The following is an 18,128-nucleotide window of genomic DNA, read 5'->3' as shown; positions in this document are numbered from 1 at the left end:
TCTACAATCTGGCTTTAAGAAACACCACAGCTGTGAAACAGCCCTCATCCAAGTCTGCAACGATCTGCTCATGGCAAGGGACAGAGGGGAATGCTCCATCCTAATCCTGTTGGATCTCTCAGCTGCTTTTGATACAGTTGACCATGAAATCCTGCTTAACAGACTGCAGGAGTACTGTGGCATCAGTGGATCAGTCCTGAAGTGGTTCAGATCATTCCTGACTGACAGAACACAGAGAGTATCCCTAGGACCTATAATGTCCAAACCTGCACCTCTACAATTCGGAGTGCCACAAGGATCAATCCTATCCCCTCTGCTGTTTGCAATCTACATGTTGCCACTCGGTACACTTATCCAACGACATGGCCTGACGTACCACTGCTACGCCGATGACACACAGCTATACCTGTCCTTCAAACCTGGTGGAACAGACCCTACCCCAAAAATAAACTCTTGCTTAGCTGAGCTTCAGGCATGGATGAATGATAACTGGTTGAAACTGAATGCTGACAAAACTGAGGTCCTGTTTGTCCAAAGCCAGTGCTCGCCATCAAAACAGCTCTATCCTAAAGCAACACCAATCAGGATTGGGAATTCAGACATAAACAGCTCCAACCTTGTGCGCAGCCTTGGCGTACTAATCGATGGGGAATTGAGTTTCAGAAACCAAATTTCATCTGTAGTTAAATCTTCCTTCTTTCATCTGAAGAACATTGCAAAGATTAAACATCTGATTCCCCCAGAGGATCTTCAAACCCTAGTCCACGCCTTCATCACATCACGGCTGGACTACTGCAATGCCCTTTATGCTGGCCTCCCCAAAAAAGACTTGCGTCGCCTGCAATTAGTGCAGAATGCTGCTGCCAGATTGCTAACAAACCAGCCTCGCCACTGTCACATTACACCGATCCTTCGCTCACTGCACTGGCTACCAGTAGAATGGAGAATACTCTTCAAGATTGGACTGCTGACATTCAAATCCCTGCACAATCTGGGCCCTGGATACATGAAGGACTTGCTGAAGCTGCACCACACCTCTCACAACCTCAGATCAGCAAGTTCTATAAACTTGGTCACTCCCAGAGTGCACCTCAAAAAATCTGGAGACAGAGCCTTCTGTCATGCTGCCCCTACTCTTTGGAACTCCCTACCACACCCAGTAAAGACAGCACCATCCCTGGAGCTATTCAAATCCAGACTGAAAAGCCACCTGTTTAGCCTGGCATTTCCAGATTTATAAAATTCTTCCCCTGTACCACGATGGTCGGAGCCATGCTTATGCGCTTTGAGTCCCACGGGAGAAAAGCGCTTTACAAATGTTATTTGTTGTTGTTGTTGTTGTTGTTGCTCCAAGAAGTTTCAGCATGTAGTGGTATAGTGGTGATCATAGCTGCCTTCCAAGCAGCTGACCTGGGTTAGATTCCTGGCCAATGTATGTGAGCTGGCTATTGACATGACATCCTACAAATCCCTGGAAGACAAGATCCCTGGAAGAAAAGAGAGGAGGAGGAGGAGGGAGGAAGGGCGGAAGGGAGGAAGGGAGGAGAAAAAAAAAAACACAAGAACAAGATTAGCTCTCAAAAGAGCTGTTATGGGGTGCTATTTTAGGAATAAGAATCAGCCAGGAGCAGGCTAACAAGCTTACAAGAGCCTAACTAATCTTTCCCTATGAGAGTTGGTCAGCAGCTTTCCCTTCACTAATTACTGCAGGGACACGAACGACTATAATGGCTGGCGCTGCCTGCCTTGTATAAGGGGTGGGGTGACTCCAGGAGATAGTGTAGCCTGATTGGCTATTATGGGCCTGCTGACTGTGATGTAGAGGGTCAAAGTTGACCCTAATGGTGCACTATGGGGGCGAACCGAACTTCTGGGAAAGTTTGCGTTCGAATGCGATCGCGAACCACCCAAAGTTTGCATGGAACCGTTCGCGGTCGAACCGTTTGGGCCATCTCTAAAGGCCAAGCACTATGAGCTTGAGTATACATCATAGTAAATAACAAGGGGAGGGGGTGGGGTCTTAAAAAGAGGTTTATATGGGGAGGGGTGTAGTGTTAGACATTTGGAAGAGCTGTCTGTGAAAGGGGCAGTTGGGGTTAGGCACTAGGAAAGATAAAGGGATCATTAAATCTGAGCAGTGGTAAAAAAAAAAATTAAAAAAAAATAAAACACAAACTCTGTCAAAAGCTGCACTGGCATGTTAACAGGATATACTGAAGGAGGGGGAAATGATGGTGATTGGAATAGATGTAAGTTAGCATGTTGAATATGTAGGGGATGATGATAGCTCTTAATTCTACAAAAATATGACAATTTACACGGAACTGAATCCCTTTGCTTGTAGCCACAATTTCACATCTTCTGTAGATGAGGAGTAGGAAATATTGGCTGCCAGGGTGCTTTGCCGTGGTACAGTGAATTTCCTTTGGGCTGCACTGCGGCCAATAGTCAATCTCTGTACCAGCTCATCCTGTACCTCCTCCATCTGAGATTTCCTGCCTGAAAAACAACATTCACCAATCAAATTATGCATTCAGATTTCACATGAAATACTCATTACTGCATCCTACAACTGACACAAATTATTAAATAGCTTTATTTCAGAAACACATAGAATTCTTCTCAACAGATCAGCTGGGTTTTACTGTTATAAAAACTTTAAGTCAGTACTGAAGATATAAATGCAATTGCAAGAGGCTTTAAATTTTTATTTCAGTACAAAAAATTGCAGTATTTCTTACTTACGATCAATAGGTGGTCTCTGGTGGTCTCTTAGACTGCTTCCTCCGCTGTCACTGGACGTACTGCTTTGGCGACTAACCAGGGTTCCAGATGGACAAGATTTTGATGCCGGTATAGAAAGAGGAGAAGGGGCAGGGTGTGGAGGGGGTGCAGGAGCAGTCAAACCTGGATCCCCTTGCTTTAAGGTGATCTCCGACTTTTGTTTCTGGAAGGACAGACAAAACTTAACCCATTTTGCAGTAACAAATTTGTTGCCTATGGGACAGTTCACCATCATCTGTGCCCACATTGTGTGCCTTCTATGAAAGTTGAGGGGAAAGCAGTGCAACATGAAAACAAATGTTTGTGTTGCCCAATTTTTATTTTGCATATTATAAATAACTTTGGGTAAATATAGACGATGCTGGCATAAAAAAAGCAGTAATTCAAAGCTGGCACATTGTTAATAATTTAGGTCAACTCAAAAACACTAAAGAAAATAAAAAGTGATAGAAAGCAAAATCAAAACACCCCAAAAATATTTTCCTCAATTTTGAGAACAGAATAAAGAATTCTTATGACAGCTGTCAGGACGGCAAGAAGAGGAAGAAGCATAAGTACTGATTTGTAGCAGGTGGATAGAGGGGATTTAATCTAAACTGACTCCTTAAACCATTTTTAAACATCTATCCATCAATCTGCAAAGACCTTTGGTGGGGGAAAAAAAATATCTGATCTAGCCAAAAGCAATTATGCCACTTTTCTTTTCCTATGTTTAAACATGTATAGCTCAACACGAATCTCCTACCACAACAAAGAAATACTGATCTATCAGTATACACATCATATGTTTCTTCATGTGTTTTTCAATTGATAATTTAGAGCAGAAAGGAAATCTGCTTACCTGGCTATGGCTGCACAATTTGACCAATTTAAAATTGCAGCTGCAAGACAAGCCATGTGATTGCCACAAGGGGCAAGCCTTGTCTAGCCACATACAGATTATATTGAACAATTTGAGATTAGCTATAAAAATATATAAACTTATCAACGATTTTTCAGCAACCCTATTAATAGACTTGACATTAAAGGATACCTGAAATGACATGATGAGTTAAGCATAAGAAAGTTGAGTTCCAGTCCTACAAAGAATTAGGTCGTGTTCCTTTTTTCTCACCTTGAAGAGCACCTTAAATGTACTCAACTTTAAATTTTAAGTTTCTAATATTTTGTAAAACTATAATTCACAAGCCAAAAAATGTTATTTGCTAACCTGCTAGACTGAAAACTACATGTGTGGGTGAGCCCCAGCCCCCTGCTGGCAGTTTTTTTTTTGAAGGCTTGACTGATCAGCCCTCAGATAAGGCTGCGACCTATTCACTTGAGATTACATTTTTTAATTCTCTAATAGCTCGAGATGTAGGGTGCATCCACAGACCATTTAGGGCACTGGCTTTTTCCTAATCTATCAATAACTTTATCCAAGTCCTTTTCAACAACAACTTTATTTTCTAGTAAAGAATAAGTCCTTTACTGCAACTGGTAGCTAGTGCTGGCTTCACTACAACGCCTATAATCAAAAACATGGTCTGTTCCAAGCAATCTAGGGGTCAATTCACAAAAGAGCATTAAGGAAGCTACCACGTTTAGTGGTAGACAAAGATTGAAAATAAATAAATAAACACACGCAGACAAAATAACCTACTTTGCCTAGCTACATAAAAACTGGTCGGAGGATGCTGAGCAATTCAAACACTTATAAATCCCCACCTGGTAAGTCTTTGTGAATTGCAAACAAATTAGTTAATTTAAAGCAAACCTAAATAAATAATAAACTTATGAGACAATAAATTGTATGTGTTGTACAACTAATGCTACATACACACTTGAGATAAAAGTCTTTGGAAAAGGCAAGATAACAGACCAATTTTACCCCATTCCATGTAGTATGAGAGCCATACTCTACACAGTCTATTCTATGGAGCTGCACTCCCCATCAGATAAAATCTTTGCAAGATGCTGCACACACAGATGCTGTACACATTCAAAAGATTATTGTCTGCAAAAGATCTCTTCCTGCAAAAGATCCATTCCTGCAAAATGCATTCATAGTCTATGAGATCTGCAGATCCTCATACACACCTTGTTTAACAGACTTCATCTGCATATCTGGCAATCATCTGCAGATCTGAAAATCCATCCTGGTGGATCTGATCTGCAGATGATTGCCTGTTAAACAAGGTGTGTATGATGATCTGCAGATCTCATAGACTATGGGCTCGATTCACAAAAGAGTGCTAACTGTTAGCACAGGTAAAATAGCAGTAGGAGGCGCCCTTGGAGTGGTATTTGCACTTATGCGTACTTATAACAGTAGATGTATAATATATTGTAGATTGCCTACCTTAAGAATGGACACTCCACTCGGTAGGATGAGATTTAAGAGTTTAATGAAGATTAGCACCTAGGACGGTGCTCAGAATACCCACCGACTTACTACAGCACTATATTGACCTGATGAAGCGGTTTTGTACCGCGAAACGCGTTGTCCTAGGTGCTAATCTTCATTAAACTCTTAAATCTCATCCTACCGAGTGGAGTGTCCATTCTTAAGGTAGGCAATCTACAATATATTATACATCTACTGTTATAAGTACGCATAAGTGCAAATACCACTCCAAGGGCGCCTCCTACTGCTATTTTACCTGAGTTTAACATCCCACATAGTGGGAGTGTTATTTTTAGCCACATTTGTGGCGAAAAATCTTTTTTCTAAGGAGCAGCGACCTCAAACCGCAAAGACCGAGTGGAGACGGGCTTTCTCCACCTGCGCATACGAGTGGTTGCCTCTTCAAGCAACCCACACTTGTGAGTAGTACTAATTACAATTTTTGACCATATCGCAAGGATAATACACTATAGGGGCTCCCGGTGTCTCTGTGGTTTTTTCGTTTGTATTACACAGTAACTGTTAGCAAGACCGTTTTCGCGCGAATTTTCGCATTGCGCGTGATCGCGAATTTTCGCGCTAAACGATAACGTTTCGTGCGCAAATGCGAATTTTCGTGCGAAAACGATCTCGATTTTGCAGTAAAATTCGCGTTTGCGCGCAAAAACGTTATCGTTTCGCGTGAAAATTCGTGATCGTGTGCGATGCGAAAATTCGCGCGAAAACGGCCGTGCTAACAGTTAGCACTTTTTCGTGAATCAAGCCCTATGAATTGCATTTTGCAGGAATGGATCTTTTGCAGGAACAGATCGTTTGCAGATAATGATCTTTTGAATGTGTAAGGGCATCTTTGTGTGCAGCATCTTGCAAAGCTTTTATCTGATGGGGAGTGCAGCTCCATAGAATAGACTGTGTAGAGTATGGCTCTCATACTACATGGAATGGGGTAAAATTGGTCTGTGATCTTGCCTTTTCCAAAGACTTTTATCTCAAGTGTGTACGCAGCATAAGATAGATAATATTAGCAGCAAAGAAGAGAGTCTCATTGTTTTCCAGTACAGCAAGAGTTAAACTTCAGTTATCTATGTAAAAGAGCTGCCCTGAACTATTCAACACAACTTGGGTGGAATACAGTCCTGTTACCAAAAGGAACTTAAACAGCCAAGAGACAGTGAGACACAGCTTGAGATAAGGTTTTACTGCAGGAACATTCAAAGGGTCATTAGCTCTGCTTTGTTTTATATATAAAAATACAGAGTGTGGTTTGCAAATCGCAAATATGACAGAATAATGCAATATTACAAAAAAAAAAAAAAAAAAAAAAGAAGGACATTTAAGTAGTTTTAAAAATATTTGTTTTTTTCACTTCAGGTTTGCTTTAACATTAAAAAAAAAAACTTGGAGGTAACACCTTATGAACTCACGATAATGAATATCTTCTCTTATATCTTAGTGCGTACAATGTGTGGTGTGTTATGCGTTACCAGTTTGGTGAATTGACCCCACAGAAATATATACAAGGGCAATTTTAAGGTAATCTTTAACCAGACCAAAAAAAGATTACTGTGATTTGTGAACATTATCCAGGGAAATAGAGGGAGCCAAAGCCAGAAGTGTACCCAGTTCCTTCATTGGGTAGCCAATGTGGGACATGGCCAAGATCAAATGTAAGAGTGTACATTGTACCTTAGCCAGTGCGGTGACAAAAAAAAAAGGCATTTTCTTCCGAATGCTCAGCACTTCTGGAATTACCTTCAAGATTGATAGAAAACCATTATAGGTGACTACCTCACAAAGTAGACTGAGATAATGCCAGAAGTGGCCAAAGCAAATGACAGCTACTTAGAAAAACTAAAATATAAACCATTCTGGCTTAACACTTATTTCTACATAATGTGTTTCTCCATTGTGTGTTCGTTCATAGTTTCAATGTCTTTAATACTGTATGAATCTATAATGTGAAAAAAATAAAATCAATGAATGAAGGAAACCTTCCCCTTTCCAACTCATCCTACAGTGTCCTAAGCCTCCTCACAATGCAGCATGCAGAGAGGCCCCTTTATGTATGTTGTCCTAGAGCTGTAATAAAGTATATTTATTCCATTTTGTAGGGTCTACTTTATTTATATAGCATTGATAAGAAAAAAAAACCTAATCAGTTTATTTTTAAACCTAATATGTATAAAGTAACCTCATGTCAATTTCAGTTTTCTTATTAACAGAGATAGGATTATGCCAGGGCCTTGATTAATTGTACATAAAAATGATTATCACTTCTGGCAGGATGGTTAGAGAAGCAGTTCAGATATGGCTGGTAGAGCTCTGCAGTCACTATACTTTGTGGGCCTGATCTTATTTCTTACAGCAATGAACTCGTCTAGAGGGAAATAAATACTTTGGGGGCTCCTGGCCCTATGCCTATGGTGGCCCACTGCATACAGTTACACCCTGGCACAGCAAGAAGTTACTTATTCTCGAAGCAAAAAAAGAAAGAAAAAAAAAAAAGCAATATGTTTGGCAGGATAGGTAAAGGATGCCACTGAGACTAGAAAGAGCAGGGAAAGAGTGCATCAAATTGCAGCCACTGCAGATGAGCAGTAGGACAGACATAGGAGGAGTAGAGGTTGGGACCCACTAGAGATACAAAATCGTGATTTTTGCACTTAACCAGTGCTCCAAAAACGCTGCAGGCTGCGTGATTGCAATTTTGGCAAATCACTTTCCAGCCTGTGGAATCGCCGTCATAAGCTTGCATTAGCCCTTGACAGTGGAAATTGCTGCTGAAACAACTCTAGTGGGCCCCGGGCCTAAGGGGAGCATTCATTTAAAATATTCAATAATAAGCTGATTACCTCAGAGAGCTCCCCCAGCAATTGCTGTGTGTTAAGAGACAGAGCTGGTTATATACAGTCATCATTATAGCACACTACATGCAAACACAGCACTCAACCAGGGATATCGGAACATATAAAAATATTTTTGTCCTAAGGTATTCATATCCTGATACAACTTAATGATTATTACAAACTTAATATATAGCCAGTGATAGAGGCCTTCCGTCAGAAGAGCCAGGTCTGGAAATCTCTCCCGTTATCTCTTATAGGAAGAATTAACCTTTTTAAAATAGTATTCCTACTCAAATAGGCAAACATCTATAACACTTTCTAAAAAAAAGAATTCAAAAATCTCCATTCAATGATATCTTATTTTATCTGGAATGGCCAAACCCCTAATGCCGTGCATACACGACATAGATTATGCGCCGGATCGAGCCGCTGGCTCAATGCCGGAGCATCCCCGCTTGTCCGTGCGGATCGATCCCCGCTCGTCCCCGGTGGCCGGTACTGAGCGCACTATCGATTCGGCGGGGTATCGGACAAGTTGGATCTTATCAATCGAGCCATCAGGCTCGATTGATGAGCCTCCCTCCTGTCCGTGTATGCCCAGCATAAGATTGCTCTCACAACACTGCAGTTGCCCATTGACCAGGGGGGTTTGGCCTTACCAAATATGCAACTATATTTATTATGCATCGGTGTTGGTCTCGGTGAGGTGGTGGTTTTCCCAGGATGCCTATAATGCTGCTATTATTTCTGAAGCTGCCAAACTAGGTTCATATGAACACTCTACTCTTCTGGTATTTTGAGGTACATCTGCGGTGAACGTTGTAGAACCCCGATGACTACGGTGTGCAGAGTGTGGACCAATACGATTAAATATGTTGGGGAACAACATTATATTTCTCAGTTTACTCAATTATAGGATAATTCCAACCTTAATCATTGGCTGGGGATCGCCGTCGTCTGATAGGCTGAAGCCCATACAGAGGAGGAAAAAAGGGGGAGAGGGAGGGGAGAATAGCGCTGCGGAGGGGGGCTTTGAGGAGCCCCCGCTACCCACAAACAGGCGGCGATCAGACCCCCCCCCCCCAGCAGGACATCCTCCTAGTGGGGAAAAAAGGGGGGGGGGGGGGGGGGGGGAGTCTGATCGCCCTGCCTTTTACACGATCTGTGCTGTGGGCTGCAGAGCCCACGCAGCACAGATAACAGAAAAACCATGCGGTCCTTAAGTGGTTAAAATGGAAAAAGATTTTAAACATACCTAGGACTTCCTCCGGCCCCATAAACCTGGATCACTCCAACGCCGCCTTTCTCCGCGGCCTCTATCTGCCGGTACCGGGTCCCGTCACTTCTGCCGGACGCAACCAGTTTTCCGCATCCACAGGGACTCCCTCCGTCTCTTTACGCATGTGCCTGCACAGTACGGAGGGAGCAAGCTGCCCTTGCGTCGACTGGCCCTGACTGGCTGAAATGACGGGACCCCGTGCCGGCGGATAGAGGCAACAGAGAAAGAAGGTGTGGGAGCGATCTAGGCTTATGGGGCTGGAGGAAGCCCCAGGTATGTATAAATCTATTTATTCTTCGTCTCTGGTTCTCTTTAAGTAAAACTCAATTAAAATAACACTGTTATGCCTACTGCAAGCCCTGAAGAATGTCTATATGAATCCTTCAGTTGATTGTAATTGGTCAATGATCTCTCACTCTCCACACCACCTTCAGATGCCACTGCTCCAGCAGCAGACTAGGCCACCCATGTAGAGGAGCAACTACTACCTATGCTGCAGGCACCTATCCTTGCTACACCTATTCCTGGCTACCTATGCTGCAGGCACCTACTATTGGCTACACCTATCCCTGGCTACCTATGCTGTGGCCACCTACTGCTGGCTACACCTATCCCTGGCTACCTATGCAGCAGCCACCTACTACTTGCTACACCTATCCCTGGTTACTTATGCTGCAGCCACCTACTACTGGCTACACCTATCCCTGGCTACCTATGCTGCGGCCACCTATTACTGGCTACACCTATCTCTAACGCCACCTGGACTTTTGCAGGAGCAGGGTGACCCTTTTTTCCAGTTTTACCCGGGGCCCCAAATCTCTCGGTGGCTTAATTAGATGTATGCCGAAGGAGTGGGGCACCCCCACATTATTTAATGTAAGGGGGGCCAAGTGTACAAATAATTGTATAATACTGTATACCGTAATACCGTGGTATTTTTTTTCACGGTTATCATACCGTGGAATTTCATACCGTTGCAACCCTACTAGGTAGGGAATTAAACTAAGCCAAAATTACATCTGGCTGTTGGCCAATTAAGCATCTGCCTTCTGTTTGGCAGCTGCTGGCTTTGACTTGCTCATTATCTTATTTGCTTTCTAGGATATATTTTTTCTCATCACTTCTAGTTAGGTTCACCATTAGAGGTCACCCTCATGACTAGTGACTAGTGTGCTGAGTAAGAACAACATTTAACATTAGACAAAAGAGCACACTTGTCTACTCAGTGATGGACATGCAGGATGACCAAGAAGAAAACCTTGTGGTGGGAATAATCAGCAAGATACATTCCGTGTCCTTGTAATACTTATTCCAGAAGTTGAGGTTCGAAAATGACTGTGTATTATGACAGTTTGTATAATCTGTAGCGAGACAAGAACTGAAACAAACCTACAAACTAATTCACACCCAGAGAAAACATAGCAGCAAACCAACACAACATGGCCAGACCCACCTTGAATATTTCAAACTCCTTCTTCGGCATCAAAAGCTTTTGGTGAAGCAAGATAATTGTTACTTTTTGTTATACACTGTTACTGGGATGTGGGATCTAGTTTTCTCTATATTCTACTTGTTATGAGCTATGCATCAATATATATATATATATATTAAGCTACACTGTGCCATATTCAATTCATTTAAAAAAAGAAAAAGATAAAAAAAACTTTTCTACCAAATTCCAATTACACATTTGATACTCTGGCATATCTTCCAACTTCCTGAGATTCGAAAGAGTGACGCCTTTAGACACATCCCTAACACCTTCAGATACGCCCCCCACACATCCCTAGTCAAGTATATCAAGAAGACTTTATGAGTAAAATACATTTTTCAGAATTTAAATAAGCTATATATCAATTAAGAGGATAAGAATGATGGTTAGCGTTGCATAGGCACATTTAAGTCAACAGTAAAAGAGGGACAGAGAGATTCAGTTCCAAAGTAGGCATTGTTTTTCCCAAAACCGGACATTTAAAAGCTCTGTCAGCATGACATGGGTACATGACATCAGCCTTACTAAACAATAACACATCAATGCTGTGGGTAACAAGCAGTAGGCAAGAGACAAGTGCCTGGTTGCAGTGGGTGCTCATTCACAGTGATTGCACAGCTGCAGTGGGTGGTAATGTGTAGTGAGTGCTACTACCACCTATCTACCCCTTAGGATGGACAGATTCACCGGCAGAAATGCTCCAATCATATGAAAATGAGCAAACAAAGCCTGAGTAGGAGTGCTCCTTTAATTTTGCTTAAAAGAAAAGCTGTTTTAATTTCAGCCTGGACCTCTGCTACACAGGAAAAGGTTGTTTATCTATCTCCCTTGGAGAGAGTGCCATAAAACAACAGATTCACTTTAGTCATTGTTCACTAGAGGGCGCCCCATAAACCCTAAACCAGAGGCATATCATACTGTCACGATCTACTACAAAGGTTTTGATAAGAAGGGCACTATAGCGGAGTCAGAACATCAACCGGTCATACATTTCTTAGAACCAGAGTTACAGAAATGACTTTTAATTCATCTTGGGATGAAAGAATAAGTCATTTAGACATTTTACTAAATTAGTTTTCCGTCTATGCTGGCCAAGTCAAAATTAGCAGATGAGTATTAAATAGGATTTGTTTGTGGCTGGACCACTCAGCGCTTGTCTAACATCTTCCTACCACAAGTTACAGCATGCTCAGAAGTGGAATATCTCAATACACGTTTTTGGTGTCTGTGTGACACTGGGAATGGTCAGGAGTGCGCCTGTGGCATTCTTTGCGGGTTCTGATTGGCTGTCGCCGAGATATGACCATTTCAGATATTGCATATTCTTTTCTGCCTGTCATGACCAAGGGAGGGGGGGGGGGAGAGGGGCCCTGTAGCAGTCTAGCAGATACAGACCATCTCCTTTTACAAACTCCACCCTGCAGTGGTGGGAGGGTTAAAAATACTGTTGGACACAGGGAGAGAGCCCAGCGATCCATGTAACATCTGGGATTGGCTATTTTATTCATGGACTTCTATCCACAGAACTTTCTATAATTGGACTTTATACTCCAAAGGAAATACAGTAATTTGACTCAAAGACTGCTCATGACATTATCGCCAGTTATTTTCACTTTTAATCATTTTTACTGTATGGATTTGTTTCAATTGCTATATTTAATTATTTCTTTAACTACTTTAGGACCTTGATGATTGAAATCTACGCCCTGTTTTGATGGCTGCCAGGGCATAGATTTCAATCCACAGACGCCGCGCGTTCTCGCCGCTTTCGTCGCTCCTGACGATCTCGCAACGGTCTCCCTGCCGCAGCTCACTCACTCTGCTACTCTATAATGGCAGAGTCCTGTGATCGGGTCAGGAGCCAACGAAATCGGTTCCTGGCCAGTTCACAGGAACTCTGTCGTCATAGAGACTGAAGAGTGGGTGGCCCAGGTTCCCAATGTGCGGCATTGACGGCGACTGCGGTGGGTATGTGGGTCCCCCTCCTTCAACATCTTCAAGAAAGCCCTCAAAACTCACCTTTTCACTCTGGCCTACTACCCCTCACAAGTGCTCTAAACCTACAGCTGAACTCATGTCCCCTACCGTTCGTGTCCTTACCTCTCTCTCTAGATTGTAAGCCTTTGGACAGGGTCCTCCTCCTTTTGTGTCCTACCTACCTGATCATGCACCTCCATTACTGTGAACCCATGCTATGCATCTGAGTGAACCTAACTTGCCTAATCTCCATGCTCCATCCAGTGACTGACTAAGCATTACCTGGTACTCATACTATGGTGTGTGATCTGGTTTTCTTGTATTCCTGTATTGTCATATTGCTGTATGTCACCCCTAAATATTGTCTGTAACCTAAATTAAATTAATGTTCATCGCTGCGTAATATGTTGGCGCTTTATAAATACAATAAATAAATATGTGCAGCGATTCATCGGTATTCAACACTATTCCACCGTTGCTTGTACCAGCGGTCTCTGGTCCTTAAGAGGGCAGAGGCCGCTGGTACTTAAGTGGTTACATAAATAATTCAAAAATCTTTTGTCTAAGTGTTTTGAAATCTCTGCAAAGAGTTCACGTTTCCTGAGAGAAAACTACCATAACCGTTTTAATATTAATATTGTTGGGGCGTGGCCGCAAGCTCATGGTGTGAGGACGTGTGTCGAGTGAGCTCCCGTCCAGCTAGTACTTTACAGTTATCCTGACTGCAATTTACTTCTCCCAACTTTTCCCTAAAGTTGCTGAAGATACTCCCAACCTCTTACCAGCCATGACGACCCCTCGAGCTGCTGCCAAACTGGAGAAATTCCGCCGCGGGAACCAAGATGGCGCGGAAGCGCCGTCACCCCCAGCCCTTGACGAAGAAAACCCGGAGTCCCCGGATCCAGAACAAGCAACACCTACTCTGGCGCAAGTGCTTACAGCCATTACAGACTGCCAAGCCAGTTTGGCCGCCATTACCACCACTCTGGGCTCAGTCCGGGCGGACGTTACCTTTCTCCGACAAGACCTGGGCGCCTTAAAGGACCGTGTGTGCGAATCCGAAAAATGCATTAGCGACCTGGAGGACACAGTACGCCCGCTCCAAAAGGAGATAGGCCAGGTACAAAAGACAGCAAAGTCCACATCGGACCGCCAGGAAGACCAGGAGAACCGCCAAAGGCGCTCCAACGTTAGAATCGTAGGCCTGCCTGAGAAGGCCGAAGGCACTACCCCGGAGCAGTTCACAGAGGAGCTGCTGAAGTCTCTCTTTGGCAGTGAAATCTTCTCCCACGTCTTTGTGGTTGAACGGGCCCACAGGATCTCCCCCAAAATCCCAGCTCCAGGTCAGCCACCTCGCACTTTTATTTTTAAACTTTTAAATTACCGTGACCGAGACGCAGTTCTGCGCGCTGCGCGTGAAAAGGGCACCATTACATATGAAAGTACCACAATCTCATTCTATCCCGACTTTACTACGGAGGTGGTCTGTTTTTGTTGGTTATGTTGCTTTCTAAGTTACCCATTGACCATATAAGAATCCTGCTCTCTACAACACAGTTCCAGTATAATGTTAACATGATGTATACCCTTGCTCCTTTCTCTCTACCCCGATGTTCCCTTCACATACCCACTCTGCTCTTTAGATGGCTAGTAACACCAATAACCTAAATATAATATGTTGGAATGTGAGGGGATTAAATGATTCTATCAAGCGCTCCACTGCCTTGAACTAAGTGAACAAAAAGAAGCCAGATATCCTCATTCTAATTGAGACTCATATTACAGGCAGCAAATTAAAAACACTGGAAAGACAGTGGGTGGGCAGGGCATACCACTGAGTTTTCTCAATACTCTAGGGGAATATCTGTTCTCATCAGGAAGTCTGTCCCTTTTCAATCCCACTCTGTCAAAATTGACCAATACGGCAGATACATTTTTTTACACGGCCTGTTATACAACAAGCCTATATCTTTACTCACCTTCTACATTCCTCCCCCTTACTCCTCACTACTCCTAAAAGAAGGTCTGGCCTTTACATCAACATTACCCCTATGTCCTAGTATCTGGGTGGGCGATTTTAACCCTCTGGGCGATACAATTATACCGCCCAGGAGGTGGCGCAGCACTATTTTTTTAAATTTTTTGTTTTTTAAATCATGTAGCAAGCCCAGGGCTCGCTACATGATAGCCGCAGCGCAGCGGCATCCCCCCACCCACTCCGATCGCCTTCGGCGATCAGAGTAAGCAGGAAATCCCGTTCAGAACGGGATTTCCTGCTGGGCTTCCCCGGTCGCCATGGCGACGGGGCGGGATGACGTCGTGACGTCAGAGGGAGTCCCGATCCACCCCTCAGCGCTGCCTGGCCTGATTGGCCAGGCTGCGCAAGGGGTCGGGGAGGAGGGGGGGCTGCGCGGCACGGCGAGCGGCGGCGGATCGGCGGCGAGCGGAAGTTACACGCAGCTAGCAAAGTGCTAGCTGCGTGTAACAAAAAAAAAATATGCAAATCGGCCCACCAGGGCCTGAGAAATCCTCCTGCGCGATATACCCCGAGCTCAGCTCGGGATTATCGCTCAGGAGGTTACTATGGTCTGCAACCCCGCCATGGACAGATTTCCTGCTGCACTGAACAAACCAACTGCCTTTGCCCATTTAATGTCTGAGATGTCCCTGGTTGATGTCTGGCGACATCTACATCCCTTATCCAAACACTACTCATGCTTTTTAACCTCCTACAATACTCTATCCAGACTGGATTACTTCTTTGTCTCCAAGAATTTGCTGCCGGTAATAATGTCCACGGAGTTCCTCCCCCGTATAGTTTCCGATCACTCTCCAATCTGCATGACAATATCCTGGGATGATTCACCCATGCAATTTATTTGGAAATTTAACCCCTTCTGGTTATCTCTGTTCACCTCAGACGATTGGCTAATTGATAAACTGGCATCTTTTTTCCACATACACAGAGAGGAAAATGATAAAGCACTCATCTGGAATACCTTTAAACCCTACCTACGAGGCCTCCTCATAAGTGCGGTGTCACATTATAAAAAAGAAACCAATAAATCTATTTCTGAACTCCAGGTTAACATTCCGTTACTAGAACAAGCTTATATTTCAGGTGAATGAGAGAGCCTGGAAAAAGGAACAAGCTCATCTTTCCGGTATATTAAAGGGGAAAGCACAAGCCAAAGCCTTTTTCTACAAACAAACATTCTATGAACAGGGTGAAAAAACTGGTACAATACTGGCCAGAATGGCCAGGGATAGAAACTCTACAGGCTTTATCAGCAGCATTAAAGACGAAAAGTCCTCAATAATCACTGGTCCAGTATTAATTAATAAGTGCTTTGCCACCTACTTTCAAGATTTATACACTGCTAAATCTGCTTTTACACGCGAGGAGGCCGAGATCTTCTTATCTGAAATTTCTCTCCCCCGCCTCACCCCAGAACAAGTAGAATTACTGGATGCACCCATCTCCTTAGAGGAACTAGAACTTGCTCTCCATTCGCTCCCCAATAAAAAAGCCCCTGGAATAGATGGTATCCCTAGTGAAGTTCTTAAGAGATTTTCTGAAACTATTTCATCCCCTCTCCTCCAGACATTCCAATTTTCCTTCAAGCAGGGCATCTTCCCGGCCTCCATGCGTACCGCCCTTATCATTCTGATCCCCAAACCTGGAAAAGATTTATCACTATGTGACTCCTACCGGCCCATCTCCCTACTCCCAACTGACGTTAAAACTCTGGCCAAAATACTAGCTGCACGACTGAGCAAAGTCATTCTATCCCTTATCCACGATGATCAAACTGGCTTCATGCCAGGCAAAAAAACTTCTCTTAATATTAGAAGGCTATATGCAAATCTCCAAGCCAACCATATAAACAAAGGCAACAGAATTGTGGTCTCTTTGGACGCCGCTAAGGCATTTGATGCCGTAGAATGGCCGTTCTTACTAGCCACACTTTCCAGGTTTGGGTTCGGTGATAATTTCATCAGATGGGTGCAAATCCTTTACACAAACCCTATGGCCCAGATCTGCACCAACTCAAATATCTCAGACCCTTTCCCTATAGGCCGGGGGACCAGACAAGGCTGTCCCCTCTCGCCCTTACTATATGCCCTCTCTGCCGAACCACTGGCATGTAAGATCCGAGCAGACCCACGAATAGAAGGTTTTAAAATAGGCAACACCGAGGAGAAGATCAGTCAATACGCTGATGACACTATCCTATACCTAGCAGACCCCCATAATTCCCTCAACACTTCTTTTGAACTGATTACTGAAATGGGGGAATATTCAGGTTTATCAATCAACTGGAACAAATCTGCTATTCTCTCTCTTGACGGTCTGGAGATCTCGGCCTCCTCGCTAACATGCCCCCTTCAACCAGTCACATCCTTCAAATATCTTGGAGTAGTAGTCCAAGCCTCAATAGCTAAATACTATCAGGACAATGTCACTCCCTTACTATCACTCACTCAAAATAAACTATCCTCTTGGACAAAACTACCTTTATCTGTTATGGGTCGAACTAACCTAATTAAAATGGTTCTCATGCCAAAAATCCTCTACATACTACACAACTCGCCTGTACATCTACCTTTACTCTTCTTCAATAAACTCAGATCCCTTTTCCTATCTATAGTATGGAATAAATCCCGGGCCAAACTCAGACATGCAATATTACAATGCCCTACCTCCCTGGGTGGAATAGCTTTACCATCCCCACATTTGTACTATATCGCCTCCCAACTAGAACAGCTAGCCCACTGGTTTGTAACAAACTCTCTGCAATCACCAGATTTGCTTGGCTTTTCCTCCACAGACAGCTCCAACAACTTACCTTTTGCTCTATTGAAGGGCACGCTTACCTCTTAATCCCCCTCAAATACTATTCTACTCCAAGCCTCCAAAATCTGGCGCACTGCAAATAGATTGATGTCCTCCCCGGTCTGGGAATCCTACACTCCCCTGTGGCACAACCCTAAACTTCCTGAATTACTTAAACTCAATAATGCCAATCGCTGGGCAGACAGGGGTATCCACTACATGGGTCAAATAATCAAGCAATCAACCCTCCTTCCCTACACTGACCTCCAAAGTCAATATTCACTTCCCCCGCAATTCCACTATATGTATCTACAATTGAGACATGCCCTGGGTTCCCAATTCCCTAATGGACTCCCACTCACTGAAAACTCAACCCTTATGGATTTCCTTAAAGACGGCCCTCTTCCTCACCATATCGGTATCCTATACAATACACTTAATGAACAGATCTCAGGCCCAAGAGTGGAAAATTCCAAAGGAAAATGGTTACAACTGGATGTCCAACTAGATGAGGAAGAATGGGAAGA

At 43.5% G+C, this 18,128-nt stretch overlaps 1 protein-coding gene across 1 annotated transcript in view; it reads right to left on the bottom strand.

The window, feature by feature from the left end:
- The window catches only part of LOC137562352 (epidermal growth factor receptor kinase substrate 8-like), a 132,704-nt gene that overhangs the window by 24,260 nt on the left and 90,316 nt on the right, over window positions 1-18,128 (bottom strand). Inside the window, exons 5-8 of the mRNA XM_068273688.1 lie at window positions 10,749-10,784; window positions 8,023-8,046; window positions 2,746-2,947; window positions 2,319-2,499 (exon numbers count right to left, since the gene is read on the bottom strand). Of these exons, the coding sequence (XP_068129789.1) occupies window positions 2,319-2,499; window positions 2,746-2,947; window positions 8,023-8,046; window positions 10,749-10,784 (443 nt within the window). The remainder of the gene's footprint in view (window positions 1-2,318; window positions 2,500-2,745; window positions 2,948-8,022; window positions 8,047-10,748; window positions 10,785-18,128) is intronic.

This window comes from Hyperolius riggenbachi, chromosome 3, assembly GCF_040937935.1.
Source record: "Hyperolius riggenbachi isolate aHypRig1 chromosome 3, aHypRig1.pri, whole genome shotgun sequence".
Lineage (NCBI taxonomy): Eukaryota > Metazoa > Chordata > Amphibia > Anura > Hyperoliidae > Hyperolius > Hyperolius riggenbachi.
Note: the sequence above shows the minus strand (reverse complement) of the source record. Positions and strands in the feature narration are given on the sequence as shown.